The 21,948-nt window shown below is 52.7% G+C and overlaps 1 protein-coding gene across 2 annotated transcripts in view; it reads right to left on the bottom strand.

The window, feature by feature from the left end:
• The window catches only part of WT1 (WT1 transcription factor), a 33,853-nt gene extending 13,932 nt beyond the window's left edge, over positions 1–19,921 (bottom strand). For both annotated transcript variants that reach the window (XM_014884597.2, XM_014884598.2), the window contains exons 1-4: positions 19,153–19,921; positions 14,787–14,909; positions 14,469–14,571; positions 8,548–8,625 (exon numbers count right to left, since the gene is read on the bottom strand). In XM_014884597.2, the coding sequence (XP_014740083.1) occupies positions 8,548–8,625; positions 14,469–14,571; positions 14,787–14,909; positions 19,153–19,543 (695 nt within the window). In that variant the 5' untranslated portion in view covers positions 19,544–19,921. The remainder of the gene's footprint in view (positions 1–8,547; positions 8,626–14,468; positions 14,572–14,786; positions 14,910–19,152) is intronic.
• Between the last annotated feature and the right edge of the window lie 2,027 nt (positions 19,922–21,948).

Raw genomic sequence — 21,948 nt, 5'->3', positions numbered from 1 at the left:
GTATTCAGCTCCATGTGAGGGGTTTCTTTTCTTAAGTCGGTGATAACATATTCAGAGTTCACTTTTACAGCCGTGATATCCAAGTTCAAGCAAAATTCACCAAAGGAAACCTGCTCTGCCTTCATTCACATGGATCTGCTCCCACTGGCACAATGCACTTACTCCATACATACATCTATTAATATCCATTAAGGCGTCCAGGGGAAAAAGAAAAAAAAAAAAAGAGAAATTGTCATGATTTGAACTCTGATGTATTTCCACAAAGATTTTAGGTAAGAAGAAAAAATTCACATAGCAGCACAACGGTGTCATGTGAACATGTTCACATTATTTATCAGTCAAACGTGGGGCTGGCTATTGCTAATATCTTTTGGAATGAGCAAAATGCCTCAAGTTTCACATTAAGTGCAGTGGATTTTTGTCAGCACCTCATGACTCAGATATTACCCGATACTACCAAGCAAGTGATGACATTTATAAGAATAGCAGTCATGTACTCATAAACAGAGATTACAAATCAGTGTCTAAACTATTTATCCCATGTATCAGCTTGCAGGATGCACTACAAAGTAACCCTTTATAAAAATAAAATTTAAAAAAACCCCAGCCTATCCTTACTAGGTATAAATTTTCATAATAATTTTAAGAATTCGTAAATTTTGGTGCATTTTGGGGTTTCCACATGTTTTGTTTAATTATGTTCTTCAAAATCCTATGTTCTCCTGTCCTGAATGTTGGAACATTGCTGAGTCTCCTGTCTGCAGCCTTCCTAATGTCAAAATCACGTAAATGCATTTTAGGTTTAATTTTTGAACGAGTACGTTACATTATCACTTGTAGAAGTATACATTGGCAATGGTAAGTGTACATGTTTTACACAACACCAGAAATTAGAAAGCCCAGAACAAAACCCCAGGGCACACAGCTAGGGACAAAGATGGATATGTAGGATGTTATCCCAGCCTTTGCCAAATGCTTGCAATAGCAATTTGAAGGGGTCCCTGAGGTCCAGACTCTCATTTCACTGGTCCTTCCTTTCCCTTCACTCAAAGTTCATGTGCAGAGTAGAATTACAAGGAAGTTTTAAACCTCTTAAGTGATTTGCAGAACAGCCAGTGGAGCTGGAATGCGGGACATGTCCAAGGGTTAGTGAGCCTGGGGGCAGAGGAGGGCAGCGTGTCTGGGAGCAGCTCTCCCTGCACAGGGTGGGCTGCACTCCTCACCATTCACCTGCAGGATGCTACCTGGCACAGGTGTTCTCTGAGGTCACTTCTTCCACTGCTCTGCAGTGCTAGTTTCAAACCCTGGCTCCACCTGCCTGTTTAAACCAAAGGCTACATCTTTTGGCAAGGTATGCTCTGCTTATTTCAATTTTAAGTTCGTTTTAAGGTGATCGTAATGAAATAAGTTATGGCGGGGTGGCAAGAAAGGATCTCTGTTCTGTAGTAATGTCTGTAATAATAGATAAAGAAGATAGCATTTACTGATTTTAATGGATTAATGCTGTAGACGTGCACCACGTCCAAATAAATAGGGTCCCTTCCCTGCCCAGAGCTCACAAGTGGCCTTTTGCAGCCTAATTCAAGTAACAAATTACCATTTGCTATCACCATTTGATCAGCACAGATTCCCCACCAGCATCAAATTTTCCTCTCTGTTTAAAGGCAGCAAGTCTGTACATGTCAAAAAAAAAAAAAAAAGCAAAAGCAGGGGAGAGGGGTGTTGAAATCCCCCCAACCATGGGTGATACCCATATTGATCACAAATTACACAGTGCATCCTCAAACAGGAATGGAATGAGAACCACCATTGATAAGGAGGAAGCTCTGCAGCAGAAGCTGTTGCTGACCTGTAGCACAGCAGTAAATCAAGGGTAAATGTGAACTTCAGCACTGGTCACCCTGAGTGTAACCTCCCCTTCACGCCTGTCCTAACAACCTTAAACACCACAATAAACAACAGACACAAAGGCAGATAAGAATTCCCAGGACTGAAACTTTGTAAGGAGAAGCAGGAATATGTAGTAAAATCTTACACCATAAAACACAGCCCCACTTTCCCTCCAAATTCTCATGGTTTTCATCTTCCAGTGATAACCTTTTTTGTAAAGACCAGTCAGTTCTGAAATAATTCCTCCCAGGAATAAAAGGCAGAACAAAGACCCTGTCTGTGCCCTAAGGAATGGCTCTGTGAATAAGAAGTATCCTCCAGATGATCTCCATCTCAGTTTTTATTTCACAGTTGGGAAGCCTTCCTCAACAGCCAGCCTTTTACATATTTCCTCCCCTTATTTCTAGTCAAACTTCACTAAAACTGCACATACAACTGCAAAGCCATGAAGATTAAAACCTGTTTTCTGGGCCCCTTGACCCATAATATACTAAGTCCTTAACCAGCTCCCTAGGAGAGATGCTTTAATAACTAGAAGCCCTATTTCCCATTTTACATTGGGCACATTTCCATCAGCATTGGCTGGTACTCAGCATGGCCATATGGCTGCTGACAGCAAAATGGATCATGAGAGATTTCTTGGTTAAAGCACTGTTTATTCATTATGGAGCACTGTGGAATAATCTGACCTTTGGGGGGTATAGAAATTAACAGGTGGATATTCTTAGCAGTCAGTGGGAAAATGGAACACTGAAGGAGGAGTTTTCACAGCCTGTCCCTACACCAATGCTCTCTTGAAGTTTAGCCTTCACTCTGCATCCATTGTAACCTCATGGGGAAATAGAGTTCTTTCTCTTCCAGCCTCTTTACTCCATGCTTTACCCATGATTTATGCCACAAACTGCACACCATAGTTGGCACAGTTGGCTTGTTTCATATGGCTGCAGTTTATATACTATCATAAAAGCAGGGGTAGAAGAACAGATTCAAATCTAAATCCATTATTAAACTCAAACACCTGCTTTATTGCATGCAGGAGATAATGAGCAGATGCAAAGCCAGATAAATGAGGAATACAAGTAATTGGTGAATTTATACCTGCAGTACATTAACTAAATGGAAATCTCCAGAGGATAGGACAGTCCTTAACTTTCATCTTTTCTAGTCAGGCACTCTGTGTTTGAGTAGGCAAAGAGACAATGCCTTATAAGCTCAGCTGAATTAACCAAAGAAGAAAAAAATCCAGAAAAAAATCCCCAGTAAGGCCCAGAGTCCCACTTAGGAGAGGCACTAGACTGATCCCTCCACAGGTCCTAAAGGGACTCCAAATTAAGCAAGACCAGATGCAGCCAAAGAGCTCTGCCAGGATCCAACACAAATTTTGTTTGAGCAAGGACTGAAGGATTTGGCCTCACAGTCCAGGTATGCCATTATTTGTAAATATACAACTCCCTTTAACTTCAACTGGAAGTGCTCAAAGGCAGAAATGGACTATGAATAGTTAGAGTTTGCTGAAAAAAGGACTCAGTGTATTTTGCTCTCTGGATCTAGACAGCCAGACCTGGAAATGCAGCCATAAAATGTAATTCTTGATAACTGGGAAACAGGCTGATACTTACAAAGGAAGAGCTCTGTGCTGCAGAGAATTTAGAAGTACTTGCATTTACCATTAGCCCAGCAAATCCTTAACACTCGCAGAGTAGCTCTTTTAAAATGATTAATCTCAGAGTTGTACAGATCGTACAGAGATTAATAAAAATGAAGGGTTTACAGATGAGAATGTGTGATGAAAAACAGAGCAGCTTTAGAGAGTTGTATCAATCTAAGTGGTTATAAAAAAAAAACTCATAAAAGATGACATTCTAATCTGAATATATTAAAAAATAATCAAGCTGCAATTTCTCTCTCACACCATTTTTACTTTGTAAAACTGAAATTGTCTGTCTAATGTATAAAGCAGCTACAACTTAATCTGAAGAGTTAAGCTTTTTATTATTATTTCATAAACCAAAAAAGGGAAGCTTTAGGGCACACTGAGGAGAGCTAGAAAATTTCAGATGAAACATGAATACACATTGATTCATGAGATTCAGACTTGGAAGAATAAAAAAAGCCAGAAAGCAAGATTACATAAAACAGGCACCACATTAAGCTTCAATTTAATTGTGTTTCACTGCAGGAACAGGAATTTTAGGGTTTAGAAACAGAGCCAAAAATGAGGCAAAGTGAGGGTGTGGGCTAGTCCTGTTGATAACAGAACATAAAGGAAGAGAAGTAGAGTTAATTCCTTCTGCTAAAATATTTACCATCCTAGCACCCTGGGAAAAATATGTATGGAGACAGAAAAAGATCCTGATTAGCTATATAGAAGATCTTGTTTCTGCCTGGTTTTTGTCTAATACTGTTACAGAGGGTGGAGTATGAAGCTGCACTTTTATCTGCCCTTTCCAAGGCAAAGGAATATTTAAAAATGTGATTTCACAGATTTGAGCCCTTCTGCCATCGTCAGTGGGAGAATCAGCTGGCTAATGAAAGGAAGGCTCCAATTTTTCAGGGGACCTCTGTGTTTCTGACTTCAATAGTCCTCCTTTGGTTTGGGATTTTTTTACCATCAACCTGAGTGGAATGAGGATTTCACCAAAACCTTCCCTTCAGAACGAGACCATCAGCTACTGGTGGGAAAGCATAAATTCCATATTAAAGACTGGAGGTTATTGCCCATTTCCAGCTCATCTCAATTGCAGAACTGAACTCAAGTTTTGCACCTCCAAATTTTACTAATAAATAATACCACCAAAACTAAACAGAAAAACCTTTACAAACCACTCCTAAACAAGAAAGGTTTTCACTGCCTTGTTTTAGATGTGGTTTTCATAGTGTTCTACAGAGATCATATCTAATATTCCTTACTGTGAGCATGAGAAAACAGCAATAAATACCAATTTCCATGGAACATGCTGAGTGTTTAACATCCAAGCAAAACCAAAAGGGGAAAACCAAAATGTTGTTTGGTTCTATGCCTGATTTTCAGATGACTGTGAGAAATATGGAACAAAGCTTTTTACTCAAGCAGCTGAAGAGAAAATTACACTGAATCTTGCTGTTGGGAATGTAGCTACACTTCTTGTCTGCCATGCTGTATCACTTCCTGCTTGGTATCAGTTATTTCTATGTCACTTTTACACTTAACTCATCAAAATATAAAGGAGAGTTTTATAGTCCTAAGTTCTTCCTCTTGAACCACTGTGGAAAGAAGCAGTGGTTTTCATATTAGACAAATGAAAAAGCAACACAAAAATATGAAGGACAGAAACTGATGGCAAAAGTGCCCACTAAAGTGGAACATGAATTTTGAGATGTCTGGGACCCACTGGCTTTCCTGCAACAGAATAAATTTAATCCCAGCAGCTCCAAACAAAATACAACAAACAAGGAACAAATCATCAGCAGTCTGAGGAGATAAAATCCAGTCCCACAGTGAGATTCACCACCTTAACAATGAAACTTTCCTTTCAGATTCCAGGTTGCCAGTTTGTGAGACAGCTTGCAGACAAGCCAGCCCCCCCTCTGGTCCACCCAAAGTTCAGAAGGTGACAGAGTGATGCCTGGACAAACAAGCCACACAATTAACACACACAAGCTCTCAAAGCACTCCTCTTCCCTCACATGAGTTTTAAGAAAAACTTGAGCTCAATCAGAGCTCTATCAATTTGGAATTCTGGACTCAAGTGAAAATCTAAAATGCAGATTCAAGTCACTTGGGCTGTATGGTAGCAGTAGTGGGTTGTCTTCTTCTCGAGGGACAGCTCTTGGCAGAGGGAAGGTCATCTTGGGCCATCAGTCATGCCTTTAGTTTGCCAGTGAGTGGAAACCTCTAGAACTCATGGCTGCAGCCCTTTCCATCTGCTTCCCTGCTAACACCTCTCTCCCCTTCCCCTGCCACTCCATCACGGTGCTGTACTCTGGCAGAAGACAACATCTCAGTTCACTTCAGATGTCTTTCCTCACCATTTAGCAATGGCTGCTCAGGATCTCTGCTCCATACCTTTCCCTGCCCACCTCTGCCTTTCTCCCAGGCCATGCCTTCCCCAGATTCCTAATGCTTACACCTCCTGAAAGCACTCAGACCAAACTCCATGATATGTGGAAACTTCTTGCTCTCAGTTCCAATATCCAATATTCAAATATGAAGGAAAAAGCATTCAGGAAAAGCAGTCTTCCATGGCCTTAAAGCCACAGGCTGAAGCAGGCTCTGAGCAGATGAAATCATTCAAAAGTTTCAATGCCAGGCTCTTGCTGCTGCTGACACACAAGCTCATAAGCTTGCAACTCAACGGGAATGATTTTCACAATGACTGGAAAGGACACAGCTTTGGCCACCTGACAGTACTCTTTGCCTAATTTCAAACTTTTAATCTTGATTGAGGAGATTCTGGAGCTGATCACCCAAATATTGGCAGGACTGTAAAGAGCTAGAACCAAGATGCTCTCAGATAAACTGCAAGACAACTTCAGCCCAGAAACTGCCAACAAACTCTACCTAAATTGCACTGCAAAAGCTCCATTTCAGTGTGTTAAACTTATGCTAAACATGAACCCAGAAAAGCAAGCTACTGGCCTGGTCTGCTGTCAAGTATAAAGACTATGACCCATAAGTTTTATATAACTGTAGAGCTCTCTAACTATTTGCAGAACTTACTGGCAATGTTTTCTTCCTTCTTATAATGTGCAAAAGTCTCACTGAAGCCAGGAAGAAGTGCTGGGGAGAACTGAAGGCAAGGAGCTGAACAGGGACTGTCATCGTTGGACAGAACCTAGAAGCTCCATATTTCAACAGGAAGATTGACTCCAAAATTCTTAAATTACAACTACGAGATTGAGAAAAGCATCTGAAACACTAAACGCCTGGGAATCACTTATGAACAGTTCATATATTTTAAAGATGTAAATCTTGGGAAGAATACCTTATGTTCATGGCAACTGAGATTGGAGGTACTGTGTATTGTAACTCTCAGCCAGAAAAGACAGATAACTATTTTGGCTCATATTACCAGTGATGAGGCTATGTCTAGCACTGATTTTCCACAGATTCTACAATCTTGGCCTATACCAAAACTTTCAGCTTTGTTTTACCATAGATCATTCATCTTGATTCTTTCCCCCTTTCCATGCATCCTAGGTCACATACTTTACACTGCTAACAGTCTGACTCCTGGACAAGTAAGAAGCCATTTATTTTGTTCAGTACTCCTTTAATATTCCTATTGTGACTTTTTTTTTTTCACTGAGTTCCCCAAAGAATAACCTCTTCCTTGCTTTAATAACTTGGACCTCAGTCAAGGTTGATGTGTTTCTCCATTTTGCAGGATATTTTCTTCAGAAGAGACAAAACAGTGTCTAATATTGCAATGACTGATCTTTAAAGGGTACAGTTTCAAGAGGAAACCAAAAAGACTTACAAAAGAAAAGTAGGAAACAGCCTTTAAAAAGAGGGGATTGGCAGCAAAGACAGTGAGCTGTACACAACTGTAGGATTTTGGGATCTTCTTTAACCAGAAGAAAGCTCCTCGACAGATTTCTTCAGGCTCAATTCCCTTGTCCACTTCAATACAGATAGTTTACTACTCTACTCCCTCTAACCTTCAAACACCATTGGTTTATGAGCTACGAGGAGACCTGTAATATTTTTTTTCCTTTATCGCAGTACAGTAGTGTACACAAAGTCCATCTTGAGCAGGATTTTCACATCCATGGACAACTGCATGAAAGCACAGACCTGTGCAGGCTTTTATCAGCCTCTCCCGCTGTTCCCTCGGGACTGCACATGCTTGGACACTGAGAACATCTCAGAGTTGGCAATACCTGCCTTCGGTGGGGGAGTTTTCAGAGCCAATTATCTCCTCAGAGCAGTGAATTATCCACTCTGAGCAGAGCAGACAATCAGTGCCTTTTGATCCAAAGGTGGCTCTGCCGCTCAGGGCAGCGGCCGCGGAGGGGCCGAGGTGAGGATGGGGGTCCCGGGGGCGCGGGGGGTGCCCAGTCACGGCAGAACCGCTGGAGGCACCGGGCACGGAGGGCGCGGAGATGGAGGCACCGGCCCCGGAGCTCTGCCTGCCCGGCAGCGGCCGCCAGCCCGGCGGGGCCCCCGGCGCCTCGGAGCCTTCCTGCCCGGCCGGCCGCAGGAAGCCCCGCGGGGGAGGCGGGCCGGAGCCTCTTCCCGGCAGGTGGGAGGGCGACAATGGCCGGGAGGAAGGAAGCCGGGAGGCGGCCGGGCCGGGACACAGGACGCAGGGCCTGGCGAAGGCAGGGAAAGGGAAGAGGGATGGTAGGAAGGGGCGACGGCTCAAGGAGGAGAGCGCGAAGTGGCCGCGGCTGCTGCTCCGGGAGGGGCTCGAGCACCGGGAGTGGGCACAGCCCTGCCCTGCCCTGCCCTGCCCGGTGCCACCGGAGCCCCGACACACCCAGCCCTGCCCGGCCAGCCGGCTGGGGCAAGGATCATCAAAAACAAACTACAGCCAGGTGATGAGCCACTCTAAGGACATGACAGCATTTTTTTCATGCAAGTGACCGGATTCAAATTATAAAATCCAAGATAAAGTTAGCTCAGCAATGCAGCTTCACTAGGGCAACAGCTTAGAAGAGAACAAATCTCCTTACCCTTTCAGTGTGGATCCCAAGTTCATTTGATTCCATGTCATGCATTCAAGCTGTGAGGTCATCTGGTATAAATTGTCACTGTTGTGAAAAGACGTAGAATTAGAACTAAAATTGCAGCTATCAAATAAAACCCAAAACATCAGAATATCAACAATTTGTTTGTTATTTGTTTTAAATATGTAACAGTAGAAAGTTAATTTATTTTATATAATCCCTTTTATCGATGCATTATGAATTTTTAAAAATTAAAGGAAATAAAAGAAAAGGAAATTTGTCGCTCGAAAAGACACTTTGAATCTGCAAGCCTGACGATTTGTAAAGAGCTGGAAATAGAAACATAAAACTTTTTACTTCCCGAAAAATAATATCCGATATTGACACATTGAAATGAATGAAACGAATATAAGCAGACCGGAGGGGTAACGCGAAAGATTATTTGTTTTAAAAAGTCAAATCTGTTAGCTGTTTTAACCAGGAGTGTGAGAGACCACGTGGGTAATGGAGTGAAACAGCTATCGTGACTCGTGATGGATGTTGCTACATAGAGGGGCTTGACAAGCGGGAGAAAAATGGAGTGGCTGAGCGATAAACGAAGCTCACCGCTGGAGCAGGCGCTTTCCCCGCCGGTACACACGGCGGGCAGCCCGGGGAAAGCCGCGCCTTCCCCGGCTCCGCTCTGCGCTCCGAGCGGCAAACGCGGCCGCGGAGCGGGGCGGCGGGAGGCGGGCACGGAGCCCCGGCAGCCCCGAGAGCCCCGGCAGCCCCGGGAGCGCTCTCCCGGCACGACAGGTCCCCACGAGGCCGGGGAGGTGCCGCGGCTCCCCCGGGCCGGGGCTGTGCCCGCAGCGCAGCTCCCGCAGCCCGGGGAGCGCGGGGGGGGCGCGGTGCGAGCCCCGGGCGCTGTGATGGATGCCAGGGAACAGTAAACGGAGTCTCCCCGCTGATTAATTACACCTAAATTCGCTGGATTTATACGGTGAATTTATATAATTTTGTTATTAGGAGAGGGTATTTTTTTTCTTCTTTCGTGGCAGGTAGAAGCGACCTAAAAAAGACAGAATCCAGTGGGAAGCTTTTGCATATAAAAACAAATTAAAGTGACTTCAATCTCGAAGTATGTGTAATATCATTTGTCAGTATCACTGGACACTATTATTCATTAGTGTGTCTGAAGTGCTATTATGCTACTACAATGTCCTGCATATCAGCTCAGGAATTGTTAAACTCTCCTGCAGTTTCCCCATTTGCAATAGCAGTCCGTGCTGGTCTGTGCCAACTACGTTTTGCAATTCCACGAATTCTTCCTGTAATGCTGCTGTAATTAATTCCTCCAGGACCCTGATTTTTATTAGAAGTGCCCGCCCGATGCATTTACAGCAGGAGATTTCCCTTTAACTTTCTTTCGCTTGACAGTTCATTTATAAGAGCCTCCCCCACAATATCCACTTTTTTTCCCCCCCTCCTTTGCTTTTTTATAAAGCAATACACTTATTCATCTTGTCACAGCTCGCAGCCACTGTATTCCATGCCGCCCTTGGGTGACAGTGTCCGAGCCCCGGCGCCCCGGGAGCAGCGCGGTGCCCGCCCGGCCAAACGCGCTCCCCGCGGTGCGGCCGCGCCCCGCTCCCCGCTCCCGGCCCTGCAGCGGAGCCCGACCCCGCTGCAGCCTCCGAAGGGAGCCCCGAGCGGTTTGGGGGCAGGCTGAGCGTCGTGGAAAACGCTGGGAGATGGACGGGAGCAGAACTCCGCTGCTTGAGCTAAACCCCGCTCTGCCCCGTTTGGTGTCTCCTGAGCGCCAGGAGAGACCCTCAGCCCTCGCCCCTCGCCTTGTCCTCCTACTGCTGGGGGCTGGAGCCGGGGAATGAGTGCGGGGGGAGCAGGTGCCCGGCCTCAGACCCCGCACCAGCCCGGGCCGCGGTTCGGGCTCTCGGCACGGCCCGAGTTCGCCACACCCGGGCACCGAGATGCCCACGGAGTGGCACCCGAGCCCCTCCCAAGGGCTGCAGGTGTGTCTGTGCCATCTCTGCGGCCGGCAGCGGCCAAGAGGAGGAATTTCTGTTCCGTGCTGAGCCACGGAGCTGCGAGGTTCTCATCTCGAAAAAGCCGGGATTGCCGGAGCCTTTGGCTAAGCCGGCCCCGGGCGAGAGGCAGGTGGGCACCGCCGGGCTTTGCGCCCCCTAAACCCGGAGATAAGAGCTGCCCCGCCGGCCACCGCTTGCCCGGGGACCACCGGGCCGTGGCTCGGATTAAACATCTCACATCTGACATGTGACAGAGAGCAGGACGTCCCCTAACGCCATTTACGTCTCGCCATGGTTTATTATTGACAGTACCGTGAGATGATCTCATGGAACCAACAGCTCCGCTCAAAATCTGAGCTTTGGATGGAGTTTGAATGAGGAGGAGGAAAGCGGGGTCTCCAGGGATATGCCTGCCCTGATTCCAATCTGAATCCTTGGCCCTTCGAGCGGCCACAAAGAAGACACTAAAAATAACTTATTTTCATTACAAAGATGCTTTTAAAGAGAAACGAGAGGAAGGGGGGGAAACATTTCTACAACGGGGATTAATGTAAGTTGGAGTGGAATAAAAGGAAGTCAACGCTGAGCAAAAAGGGAACTTAAAAGGAAACCAGTAGTAGATCATATAGAGTTTGTTTTGGCCTGCACTGCAGTATTACCGAGTTCTTGACCTCTGCACAGAAAGAGCTATAATCTGAACCGAGACTCCTCCACTTTTAAAGTCTTTGCAAGTGTGACTCACAGTAAATTTTCAACATCGAGCATGTTTACTACATTAAATAGCGCGAGGTAGAAAAGTTCACATCACCATTTTTAATGGACCCACAAACGCACGCTTTGCCATCTGCGCGGGTTTCTCATCCGTGTCCAGCTACCAACCACGGGCGCGGGGCTCCTGGCAGCGCAGCGGGCAGGGCCATAAACAGAGAGCAAGTAGTGGCAGGGGCAAGAGATTTCAGAGATAGTAATTCTTAGGCTGGAAGCAAAACTATCTTTCAACCATTTCTTTCTTCCCGACTTTGCCGCTATACGGGAGAGAAGACGAGGCTCTTGAGCCCCGAGCGCCTCCGCACTGCAGACGGGCTGGACCCTGCTGCCCACGCCCACTCGGACCCGGCCCGGCTCCCCGCGGGTGGGGCTGGGGCCGCGCTCTGCGGAGAGCGGGGCAGCCGGGAGGGTTCCTCGCACCCAGCTGGGGAGATGGAGATGAGCGGGAAGCGAGAGCACCAGGTGGAGGTGACTCCCTCTGCATCCTCTCCCTCTGCTCCCTCCCTCCACCTCCGCCCGCCGAAGCATCACCCCTCGGGTCCTGCTGGACGCGGCGGGTCCGGGACGGGGGTGGCGGAGGGACTGCAAGGCGGAGCGCACCCTCAGCCTCTGCTGGGGCGAGTGGGCGAGGGACCACAAACCAGCGCTGCTCGGCGACCCAGAGGACGCAGAGAGGAGGCGGTGCAGCGAAACAGCGGCCGCCGCATCCCGCCGGGGACAGAGGCAGCACCACCTCCCGTTCCCGACCTCTCTCTCTCGCCACGTCCTCCCCTCCGCACTGCTAAAGGCGAACGGGAGCGCCTGCTGTCCCCAGCCAGTGCGAGGGAGGACAAACCCCGCTGAGCACCGTCCCCTGAGCGCTCATTCTCTGAGCACCCCGCGCAAAGGGCGCCGTGTGCGCAGCGGGCTTGAGAGAGCCCCGGCACTCGGATGCGGCGACCGAGCAATCACTTGACAAAGCAGAGCTGTCGAACTTGACCTGAACTGCGAAAGGCAGAAGAAATCTTCGAGAAGGAGGTGCGGAATTAACACTGTCTTTAAAAAAAAATAATCACGATTTTGCCAAATCAAGATAAATGTGGATAAGGACAGTGCGGTCCAGGTGTTGGCAATGTGGCAGATGAGTCCCACCCGTTCCTGTACCGCAACGCCTCATCCACTTTTCTAACCACATTTTCCAGGCAGTTTTGAACCTGGGACAAGGGGACAAGGAGAGGCCGCCCCGAGCTCAGCCACCTGTGCGGGCCTCGCTACGGGAGCAGGCTTTGTACAGCTGGGGCTGCCCTCGACGGGGAGCAAGCTCTGCCTCGCTCACACCCCCACACACCAGTATTGGCTCCTGAGAGGTTTAAAGGCTTAAATCCTTATCTTACTGGAGTAAGCCGTAAACCTCCCAGGGAGCAGGGCAGGATCAAGGCTGAGGTCGGGAGGAAATCGCCCCCGTGTCTCAGCGCTACCCACTAGCGCCGGGTGCGGGACCCCAAGCTCTGGGCGGGAGGTGGCCGCGTTAGGGAGGCGACCTCTGTGCTCACCCCTGCCTCGGCGGAGGCACATGGAAGAGAGAGCTCTCGACACTATCAGCGTTCTCCTATCGGAATCACACCTCCAGGTGCTGCCACTTCCAGGAGCAGGGCGAGGGCGAGCCCCGGGACCCGGGGGACTGGGGAAGGCGGCGGCTGCCCGCAGCCGTTCGGAGCTGCCCTCCTCAAGCCTCCTTCAAACCATATTTATAGATTTCCCCGCGCGGGGAGCAATCTCTGTCACTTCAGCGCAGGAGTTCGCCCCGCCAATTATTCTGCAAGCTAATCTCTCTGGATAGGCTTCTTTCCTTCCTTCATTACCTCATTCCCTCCTTCCCTTGACGTCAACTCACGTTCATTAGCGAAGTGGCTTCTGGAAGTGACAGAATTTTGTTGTCTCACGTCCAGTGTCGATTAATCTGAGATGATATAAGCGGCCTACAAGAGGAGCCGCTCGCGGCTTCCTTCGCAGAGGCACATTGTTTTGTGTGCGAGAGTTACTTAGCAACTCCGAGATACGGGACTGGCTCCAAGTTCACAAAAAGTTGAGGAATAAATTTTGGGGAACTTCTTTTACTCACTAAACACGTTGTAAAACTCCAACGCCCAACCCCTATGTCAGACCGAAAAAAAAAACAATCCGGGAAGCCGTGCTTGCCACGGGCCCGTCTGTTGGCAAAGAGATTTCGTTGTTTGCAGCAAAGCTCCAGACGCACCTTTCTCACAGCAAGGAAATCCGATAGGTTTATTGCCCCGATTTCAATAAATAACCTCCCTGCAGGCCAGCTCCCATCACTCCTGGGAGCCATCGGAACGGCTCTTGGCCTGCAAGATGAAACCCTTGGACGGAGCTGAGTTTTAATAGCCTGTACCACGCTCTGCCCATGGCTGCTGCTCACCAGCCAGCACTTCCACACCTTCCCGACCTCGGGGAAGAGCTTCGGGGGCTCCTAGAGCAAGGAACGGTGCGGGGCCCTGCAGCCTGGGACTCTGCCCCAAGCGCTTCCCCCCTCTGCGGCTAAGGGCAAATCCCAAATTCATTGTACCGGAGGGCTACGGGACAGGCCCAAGGAGTGCAGGCAGCCCAGCTCCCGTTCCCCAGAGGTGGCCGGCACCTGCTGCCGGAGCGCGACTCTCCCGTGCTCAGCCGGGATGCTCGGCCAGGTCCCAGCGGCGCCGCCGCCCCCGCCAACCCCGGCTCGGCAGGGCGAGCCGGCCGGGAAACCTCCGAGATACAGCGGGGCCCGCGACCGAGGGCGCGGCACCTTTTTTTCGTTTCGTGGGGCTTTGGGGATGTCGTCTTGTTTAGGTATTTAAAATTTTTTGTTGTTGCTTTCTTTGTTTTTGACGGTTTTTTGCTTGCTTGTTTGTTTGTTTGGGGATTGAGGTGGTTTTGCCTTGGTATGATTTGGGTTTTAATCGCGAATCTTCTTTTTGGGGTTTGGTTGGAGGTTTTTTTTTTTGTTTCGTTTTGGTTTTGAGAAGGGAAAGAATAAAGCTGTTTCCTTGCATAAAGGAGAAGCTGTTTGAACGGCATGCGGGAGAGAGAGCGCGTCCCAGCAGCAACCCGCGCACAAGGAGGGCAGGCACAGCTCCCAGCCGGCCCAGGTACCTGTTGTAGGGCGTCCGGAGGAGCAGCGCCTGGCTGCCCGTGCAGCTGTCGGTCGGCGTGTGACAGCCGTACACCGGGGGAGGCACCGAGTATTGCTGGTCCCCTGCGGAGAGAGCGGCACACAGTTAACCCTCGGGGCGAGCGCCCACCCCTCCGCTCGCCCTGCGCTGAGCAGGGGTCCCCAGGGCCCCGTCCTCCAGCACTGGGCAGCTCCAGCTCTGTGCCAGGCCTGCCGGGGCTCGGGGAGGGTCCCTGCGGGTTGCCCGGCGGAGCCCTGGGTGCGGAGCCCCGCGGAGGCAGGAATTAGGCGGGAATTACCTAGGGAGGGCTGCTGGCTGATGGGGTCCTCGTGTTTGAAGGAGTGGTTGGTGAACTGAGCGGCGGGGTGGGACGGCGTGTGGCCGTAGCTGGGGGTCCCGTCAAAGGCCACGGTGCTGTAACCTGGCGGAGAGAGCACAGCGGGGTTAGAGCAGGAGCTCCCCGAGCCCCTGCGAGCAGCCGGCGAGCGAGAGAGGGGGGCTCATGGCCACGAACCGCTTCGCGTCTGATCCCCCCGCGGGGCTGCTGCCCACGCAGAGGACAAGGACAGGACCAGGCTCCCTGAGCCCCTCCGGCCCCTCGGCCACCGCCCCTCGGCGCTCGCACATCTCTCTCTGCCGGCACAGCCGCGCCGAGCAGCGCCCGGGCGCGGAAAGTCGGAAGTCTCGTTCGTGTTTAAAGAGAACAGATCGGCTTCGGTAATAAAAAGGATGTTTCCATTAATTGTTGCTCATATTAAAAGAGGAAGATTCCCATCTGCTCAGTGTACTCATCTGGCGCTTCTAGTTTAGAAGTTACCCTTTAATCTTGCGCTTTTTTTATTTTGTTAAGAACGGCTTTCTGAAGAGTCTGCAATAAAGAGGCGGAATGTTACGTGCAAAAATAAAACTCCTCTTTTCAGCGAAAATTGCTCTCCAAAATAATAAACACTCTATTTTGTTTCCTACACCGAGCAGATTCAGATGGAAAGAGCCCACCTCTGCTGACCCCGGGCCGGCACGGAATCGTAAATCAGGTGCTTGGACACCAACTTTCATTAATGACTTGGAGCTGGCTAAACAACTTCAGCTAAAAAAGTAATTACAAAGTAATATTATCTCAGAGGCTTCTCAGCTCATCAGCATTTACCCCGAGAACCAAGCTCCTCCGAGAGACTCTTAAAAAAAAAAAAAAAAAAAAAAAAGAAAAAGAAAAAAAGAAAAGGAAAAGGAAAAGGAAAAAAAAAAAACAACAAAACCAAGCAAAACAAAAACCAAACCAAACAAAACAAAAAGTGCTGCGCGGGCAGGGGAAAGAAAGCAAAGGGACGACGAGCGCTTTCTCCCTCACACTCCTCTCCTTGAACCCGCTTATTCCAGCATGGGCATCCCTCACGGACCCGTCTGGATGGGGCGTGTGGCTGTAGAGTGATTTTGTCAGTCGAGAGGGAGCACTGGGGGCCGTTTCCGAGCAGCCTGTTCTCTTTCGGTGCCGGGTGCTCGGCGCTGGGCAAGTCTCTGCTTCACCAAGGATCCGTAATCACAGCGGGTTTCAGAGAGAATAAAACGGAGAGGCAGCAAAAGGATTCGAATGTTGCTTCTCCGTTTTTATTCTCTCTGCTGACAGGCTGGATCCAGAGATATTACAGAACTTCATTAACCTGCGCGGAAGAAATGGAAGGAGCCACAGCGGGAATGAAAATATTCCAGAAGACTTTAAAACCTTCACCTTCGCAGTGGTTTTAAGTCGGCCCTTAGGCTGCTGGGCTGGGATGGGAGTGGGACAGGCCTGTTCCCGGCCAAATGTCCCTCGCATCCCCCTGGCCCTGCGAGCAGAGCTCCTTTGGGCAGCGTTGACAGGCCGGTACCTCACGGGCTCCCATCCCACAGCTGTTTCTCGCTCCTTATCTCCTCCCTCAGCCCTCAGGGTAGAGCCTCAACCTTCAACTCCCTTTCCCCCGTTTCCCTCTGTGTCTTTTTTAACTTTCAGAAAACACTAACACTTTCTACGTTACTTTTGGCCCGCCACAGAGTTTCGGTGACCTTCAAAACTCAGCTCGGAGCAGGACGAGGTTTTGGCCACATTTTCCGGTGTTGCCTGACCCAAAGCTTCAGGAATGTGATAAGAAAGTTGAGTTCTGAACCGAGCTGCCGATAGTGAGGTCTCTTTAATTAGGGCGTTATCAGAACTAGGCCTGATTAAAATGTGCTGAAAATAATTGAAAGTTGTACATCTGCTGAGGAACGGGGCCCGCTGGAGGCATCCAGTTGTTGGAGGAGCCCAGCTGGATGAAAGAGGCAGGCAAACGAAAAGAGGAAAATTGGGCAGAGGTTTCAAAGCCTTAGTTTCCTACCCCCCCACCCCATCCCAGACTTGGCAGAAATGTCATCGCAGAGCCAAGGTAGCGTCTTTCCCACGGTCGGAAAAACCGTTTTAAAAAAAAAAAATAATAAAAAGGAGTTCAACCTTGAGGAGAGCCAAAGCAAGAACATTTTATCCATCCACAAAAAAAAAAAAAAAAAAAAAAAAAAAAAAAAAAAAAAAGCAGCAGCAACAAGCAAACACCCTTTGCCGAATTTCTCCTTCCGTAGGAGCCCTCTCCCTGCGTGTCACCTAAAATAACTGCGGCTAAGCCTCAGGGCTGCACTTGGGGAAGGCAGCCCCGAGCCGAATGGACCCCCCTGCCCCACGGCGAGGCACCCGGCCTGGCCGAGCATGGGAGGGAGCCGGGACACGGTCCCTGCTCCCCGCTCTCCGCTCCCCGCTCCCCGCCACTGCGCCGTCCCCGGGCTCCTGCTAGGCCCGGATGCTCGGGGCTGCGCGAAGGGCTCGGTGCGCTCTCGGCCCGCACAGGTGCGGGTGCGTGCGGGGTGTGCGGGGTGTGCGGGGGTGTGCGGGGTGTGCGGGGTGTGCGGGGTGTGCGGAGGTGTGCGGGGTGTGCGGTGCCGCCGGACCCGAGCAGAGCCCAGCCTGGGCTCCGTGCGTCTGGGCCTTAAAGGCTCCGTTTCTCCTCGGGGTGGGTAAACCCGGACGTCAGGATGGCGCGGGGTCGCAGCTATTTTGTCTCTCGCTAACTCGAATTTATGTCCCTCGCCCTTCTCTCCGCTTTCTCGTCGCTATTTCCTCCCCGCGATCATAAATTCCCTCCGATGTCTAAAATCCTTTCAGATGTCTTTCAAAAGTGCCTGTCAGAGTCCCTGTCCCGGCGAGCTCTGGGCCGTTCCCTTCCCGTCCCGCAGCTGGAGCTGGGACCCCGCGGGGCACGCAGCGGCTCCGGGGCCTCGGCACGGCCGAGCCTCTCCCCAACTCCAGGGACGCTGCCGATTTTCCCAGCCGGGATTGCAGCACGGCCCGGGAACCCCGCTCTGCGGTTTCCTACGTCGCAACCCGGAGCCGGGCGAGCCCCCGGAGCAGGGGCCGGGGCTCGAAAGCAGCAGCGCGGTGGCACCGAGACCGCGACCCGGCACTGCCCGGGGGAGACCACGCTACTGAACAACCCCTGCCCCTCGCTGCAAGCATCGCCCGGGCCTCGGGCCACCCCTCGGCGGCCAGCACCGAGCGCATCCCCGGCCTCGGCCTCAGCTCTGCCCCTCGCCCTGCAGCTCGAATGGCCCGGGACGGTCCGTCCTGGCCCTTCTGTGGGTACGCGATTGCCCCCGCGGGGCACAGTAATCCCGAGCTGCGGGCTGGGTGCGGGGAACTCCATGCCAAAAGCAGAGAGACCTCGGGCACTCATCCCGCTCCGGCAGGGCCACGCACACTCCGCCGATGCCCCGGCCCCGAGCCTTGGCTGCCCGACTCCCCTCGCTCCAATTCGCCCGAGGCCGAACAAACCACGGCACTCCGCCGCTCCGGGGCCAGCTGAAGGAGCGGGAAGGAGACCCGAAAGGTCTCTTACAAGTTCTCCGCACGCTGGCCCCTGTTTCTTTCTTCCTCGCCTTTGCACCCGCAAATGTTTATACTGCAGGCACTGGAAGAAAAAGGATTAGATGCTGACCCCGATGCCACGCGCGAGCGTTCAACCCTCGGGAGCTTCTCCCCATACACCGGGGACCGAAGGGAGTTACGGCACAGCCGGTCCTGGCCGCGGAGATGTGGACAAGAAACAAGGAGTCGCCCCTGCTTGTGCATTCCAGCCCGGGGATATTCAGCCCTCCCGAGGTTATTTCGACACAGGGCTTGAAAACACTCGTGTGCGGACAGCGCTTTTCGGATTCAGGAGGAAGTTTGGAGGTTCACCCCCGCCATCACCCCATCACCCCCGAGATGTGAAGAAGGAATTGTCTCGGGCCACGGGCCCCAGCTCCATTCCAGAATTTGTGCCGTCTCCGGCCCGAACAAACCTTTGCGAAGGCGAGAGGCTGCTCCAACCCGGGGAGGGGGCCGGGGGGCTCCAGCCCGCCTGGCAGAGCCGCCCGCTGCATCCGCTGCCCCACGGGAGGGGTGGGAGGCGAGCAACTCGTGGCTCCTAAAGCTCCCGGGAGCGACGTGGCTGCCGCACAGGGAGGGAAGGGAGGCACGGGAGAGCTGGCTCGCCTAACCCGGCTCGGCTGCCGCGGAGAAAGACTGGGCTTGGTGTTTACATCAGGCGCGGCCCTGAGGGGCTGAGCGGGCGCCTCCGGGGGCCGCCCCCCGAGCCCGGGGCGCCCGGCAGCGCGGCCCTTACCCTGGTTGCGGATGGCTTGCTGGCTCTCCAAGCAGTTGGGCAGGTAGGGCCCGTTGGGGAACATCCGAGCCTGGCCCGAGGGCGGCTGGCTGGGCGGCGGGGCGCCGAAGGGCCCGTAGCGGCAAGCGCCGGCCGTGCCCGTGAACTGGCCGGAGAAGTGGACGGTGAAGGCGCTCAGGTATTGCTCCTCGTGCGGGTCCGATCCGTTCCAGCTCGGCTCCTGCTTGATGAAGGAGTGCGGTCCCAGCGAGCCGTAGGAGGCCCCCGGGGGAAAGTCCAGGACGGGCGCCCACTGCGCCGCGCTGCTCACCGGCATGGTGCAGTTGCTGTTGCCCGGCAGGGAGGGCACGGAGGGCAGCAGCGCGTTGAGGTCTCGGACGTCGGAGCCCATCTGCTCGCAGACCTTCTGCCTGCCGCCGGGCAGCCAGTCTCCCCCCGGGCCGCACTTGTTCCAAGACACCTGGCCCCTGCCCGCCAAGCCGGAGGCCGGCTCCGGCTGCAGGCACCAGGCCGGCGAGCTCAGCCCTTTGGGGGAAGTTTGCTCCGCGACGCAGCTCCCCGGGTCCAGCCCTGCGGGAGCCGGCAGCAGCGACAGGGAAAGGTTGTTCTCCAGGATCGCCTCCGGGCTTGCACCCGCTCACAGCGCAGCGCAGGGCGCGGTGTGCGTGTGTCTGTGTGTCCGCGCGTGTGCGTGTGTCTGTCTGTACGAATGTCCGCCTGTCCGAGCTGGGGGGGCACAGCCGTCGCGCACGCCTCACCTCGGATGCCTGCTCGCCCTCAACTTTGCAAAGCTCAAATAGAGGCGCTTGCAGGGGAGGAGGAGTCAGCCAGGCCGATCCTCCATTCACACAACCTCCGCCGAGGGGCTGCCCACAGTCCGCTCTGCTGAACCCAGCCGGACCAGACGCGCAGGGGGGAGGGGAGACACAGGAGAGCCGGGGATGGAGGGGGAGAGGTGACTGTGGGAGAATATATCTCCCCTACACATCACTCCCACCCTTCTTCTGGTGCAAGCGCTACTAAATCTCACCCTAACGTTTCCCCGCTTTAGGAGAGACTTGCAGGACTGTTAGAAGGACCCAGGTGGCCAGTAAGTACGTGCTGGCTGACTTCCCCCGCCAGCTCCCTGCATGTCCGTGGGGATTCCCGAGGGCGGCCAGGTCGCAGGCCCTGGGGACCGCCTGGAGAAGCCTCCGCCCTTGCAGGAACCGGGGAAGTGACACGACCCGGGGCGGGCGGACCCCGTTCCTGAGAGGGGAAAGTGTCTTTCCAGGTGCCTCTCCCGCTACGGGAGGAACCTGCGTGTCCATGAGCTCCTGCGGGGTGCGAGCTGCCTGTCCTGGCGGGCAGGGCAGGGCTGGCCGGCCCGGGGTACCGAGGGCTACCGAGGGCTCGGCCGGCGAGGGGAGGGGTGGGCGCCCCTTGCAAGGGGCCCGGGGCCGGCGTGTGCCCGGCTCCAGCCCTGTTCCTCTGACCTGCCTGTGTGTGAGGGGAAGGAAGCAGCTGGGCGGGCGGGGGAGGACAGCAGCGCTGTGAGTAACCTGCTTTTGAGAGATTCACCTGGCACTGCTCCCGGGAAGGCCCGGAGTCTCTCTTTCCTCCCCAGCCTCCTGCACAGCGAGTTCTCAGCGTCCATCCCGGGGGCGGCGGCCGAGAACCCCCGAGGGCGCCTTACACGTCCGGACTGTCCTTCCTCCCAGGAGACACGGCGGGGTTGGGGTCGGCCCCGGCAGCGAGGGGTGCCGTGGTTCTGGCGGTGCCGGAGCCCACCTAGACCGGCTGCCCAGCCGGGAAGCGCCGGGGCGGGCGGCAGAGCCCCGCGGTACCTGCCGCGGGCAGGACACGCTCTCTCCCAAGGCAAGGAGGGGAATCCTGCCGCCCTCCTGCAGAACTACTGACGAATAATCCCCCGGGGGTGGGGGATGCTGCTCCTACGAGCAGCTGCCGGCTCAGGGCACTCGCGGAGCCCGCGGGGTCGCAGTGGCCCCGCCGCCCTGTCCCTTGCGCGTTGTCACCGGCCGCTATCAGAGCCGTGGCACCGCCGGGGACACCGCCCGGCGACACCCCCGCGGCTCTCAGCCCGCACCCTCACAGCGACAGCAGCGACAGAGGCGCAGTGACACGTTCACCTGCCGCAGGACACGCCGAGCCCCTTGTCTTGCCCGTGACAATGTACACCTCGGGATTTCCTTTCCCCCGCGGGCATCAAAGGTTACCGCAAGCATCGCCAGCCTTGAAGAGATGTTTTAAGATTCAAAGGGTAAATGTTACAACAAAAGAAATTAAAAGAGGTCGTTATTGGAGTGGCCAAGTACAATTTCATTTTCTCTTAAAACTAATTAGTCGTAACGGTCGGGTTTTGTTATTAGTGAAATTATTTTTTTACAAACTATTTCAGATAATTCCCTTTAAAAATCTGTCTTTTGGCGCATTCATCTATGTATTACAAATATCCACGTGTAAACTAAGTGCGAAAGATTTGTTCATTATTTTTGCTGATATTAAATATCCTCTAAGTTTACAGGACGTGCCAGTTCAGAATCCGCGGCAAACTAAAGCACCCTCGGACGGCACTTGTGAAGGCAGGCAGCCCGTGTCCGTGCGGGGGGATGGCGCTGACCCTGCTGACACCGCGGGCTCCGGCGCTGGCTCCTGCTCTGGCCGCACCGGGGCTCCCGCACACCGCGGTCACCCCTGCCCGGGACCCGCCGGGAGCTGCGGGATCGGGACGGGGGCTGCTGCTGGCTCTGCTCGTTTCTGTGACGGATCGACACACGAGGTTGGTTGAACTCGGTA

This window comes from Sturnus vulgaris, chromosome 18 (assembly GCF_052056855.1).
Source record: "Sturnus vulgaris isolate bStuVul1 chromosome 18, bStuVul1.hap1, whole genome shotgun sequence".
Classification (NCBI taxonomy): domain Eukaryota; kingdom Metazoa; phylum Chordata; class Aves; order Passeriformes; family Sturnidae; genus Sturnus; species Sturnus vulgaris.
Note: the sequence above shows the minus strand (reverse complement) of the source record. Positions and strands in the feature narration are given on the sequence as shown.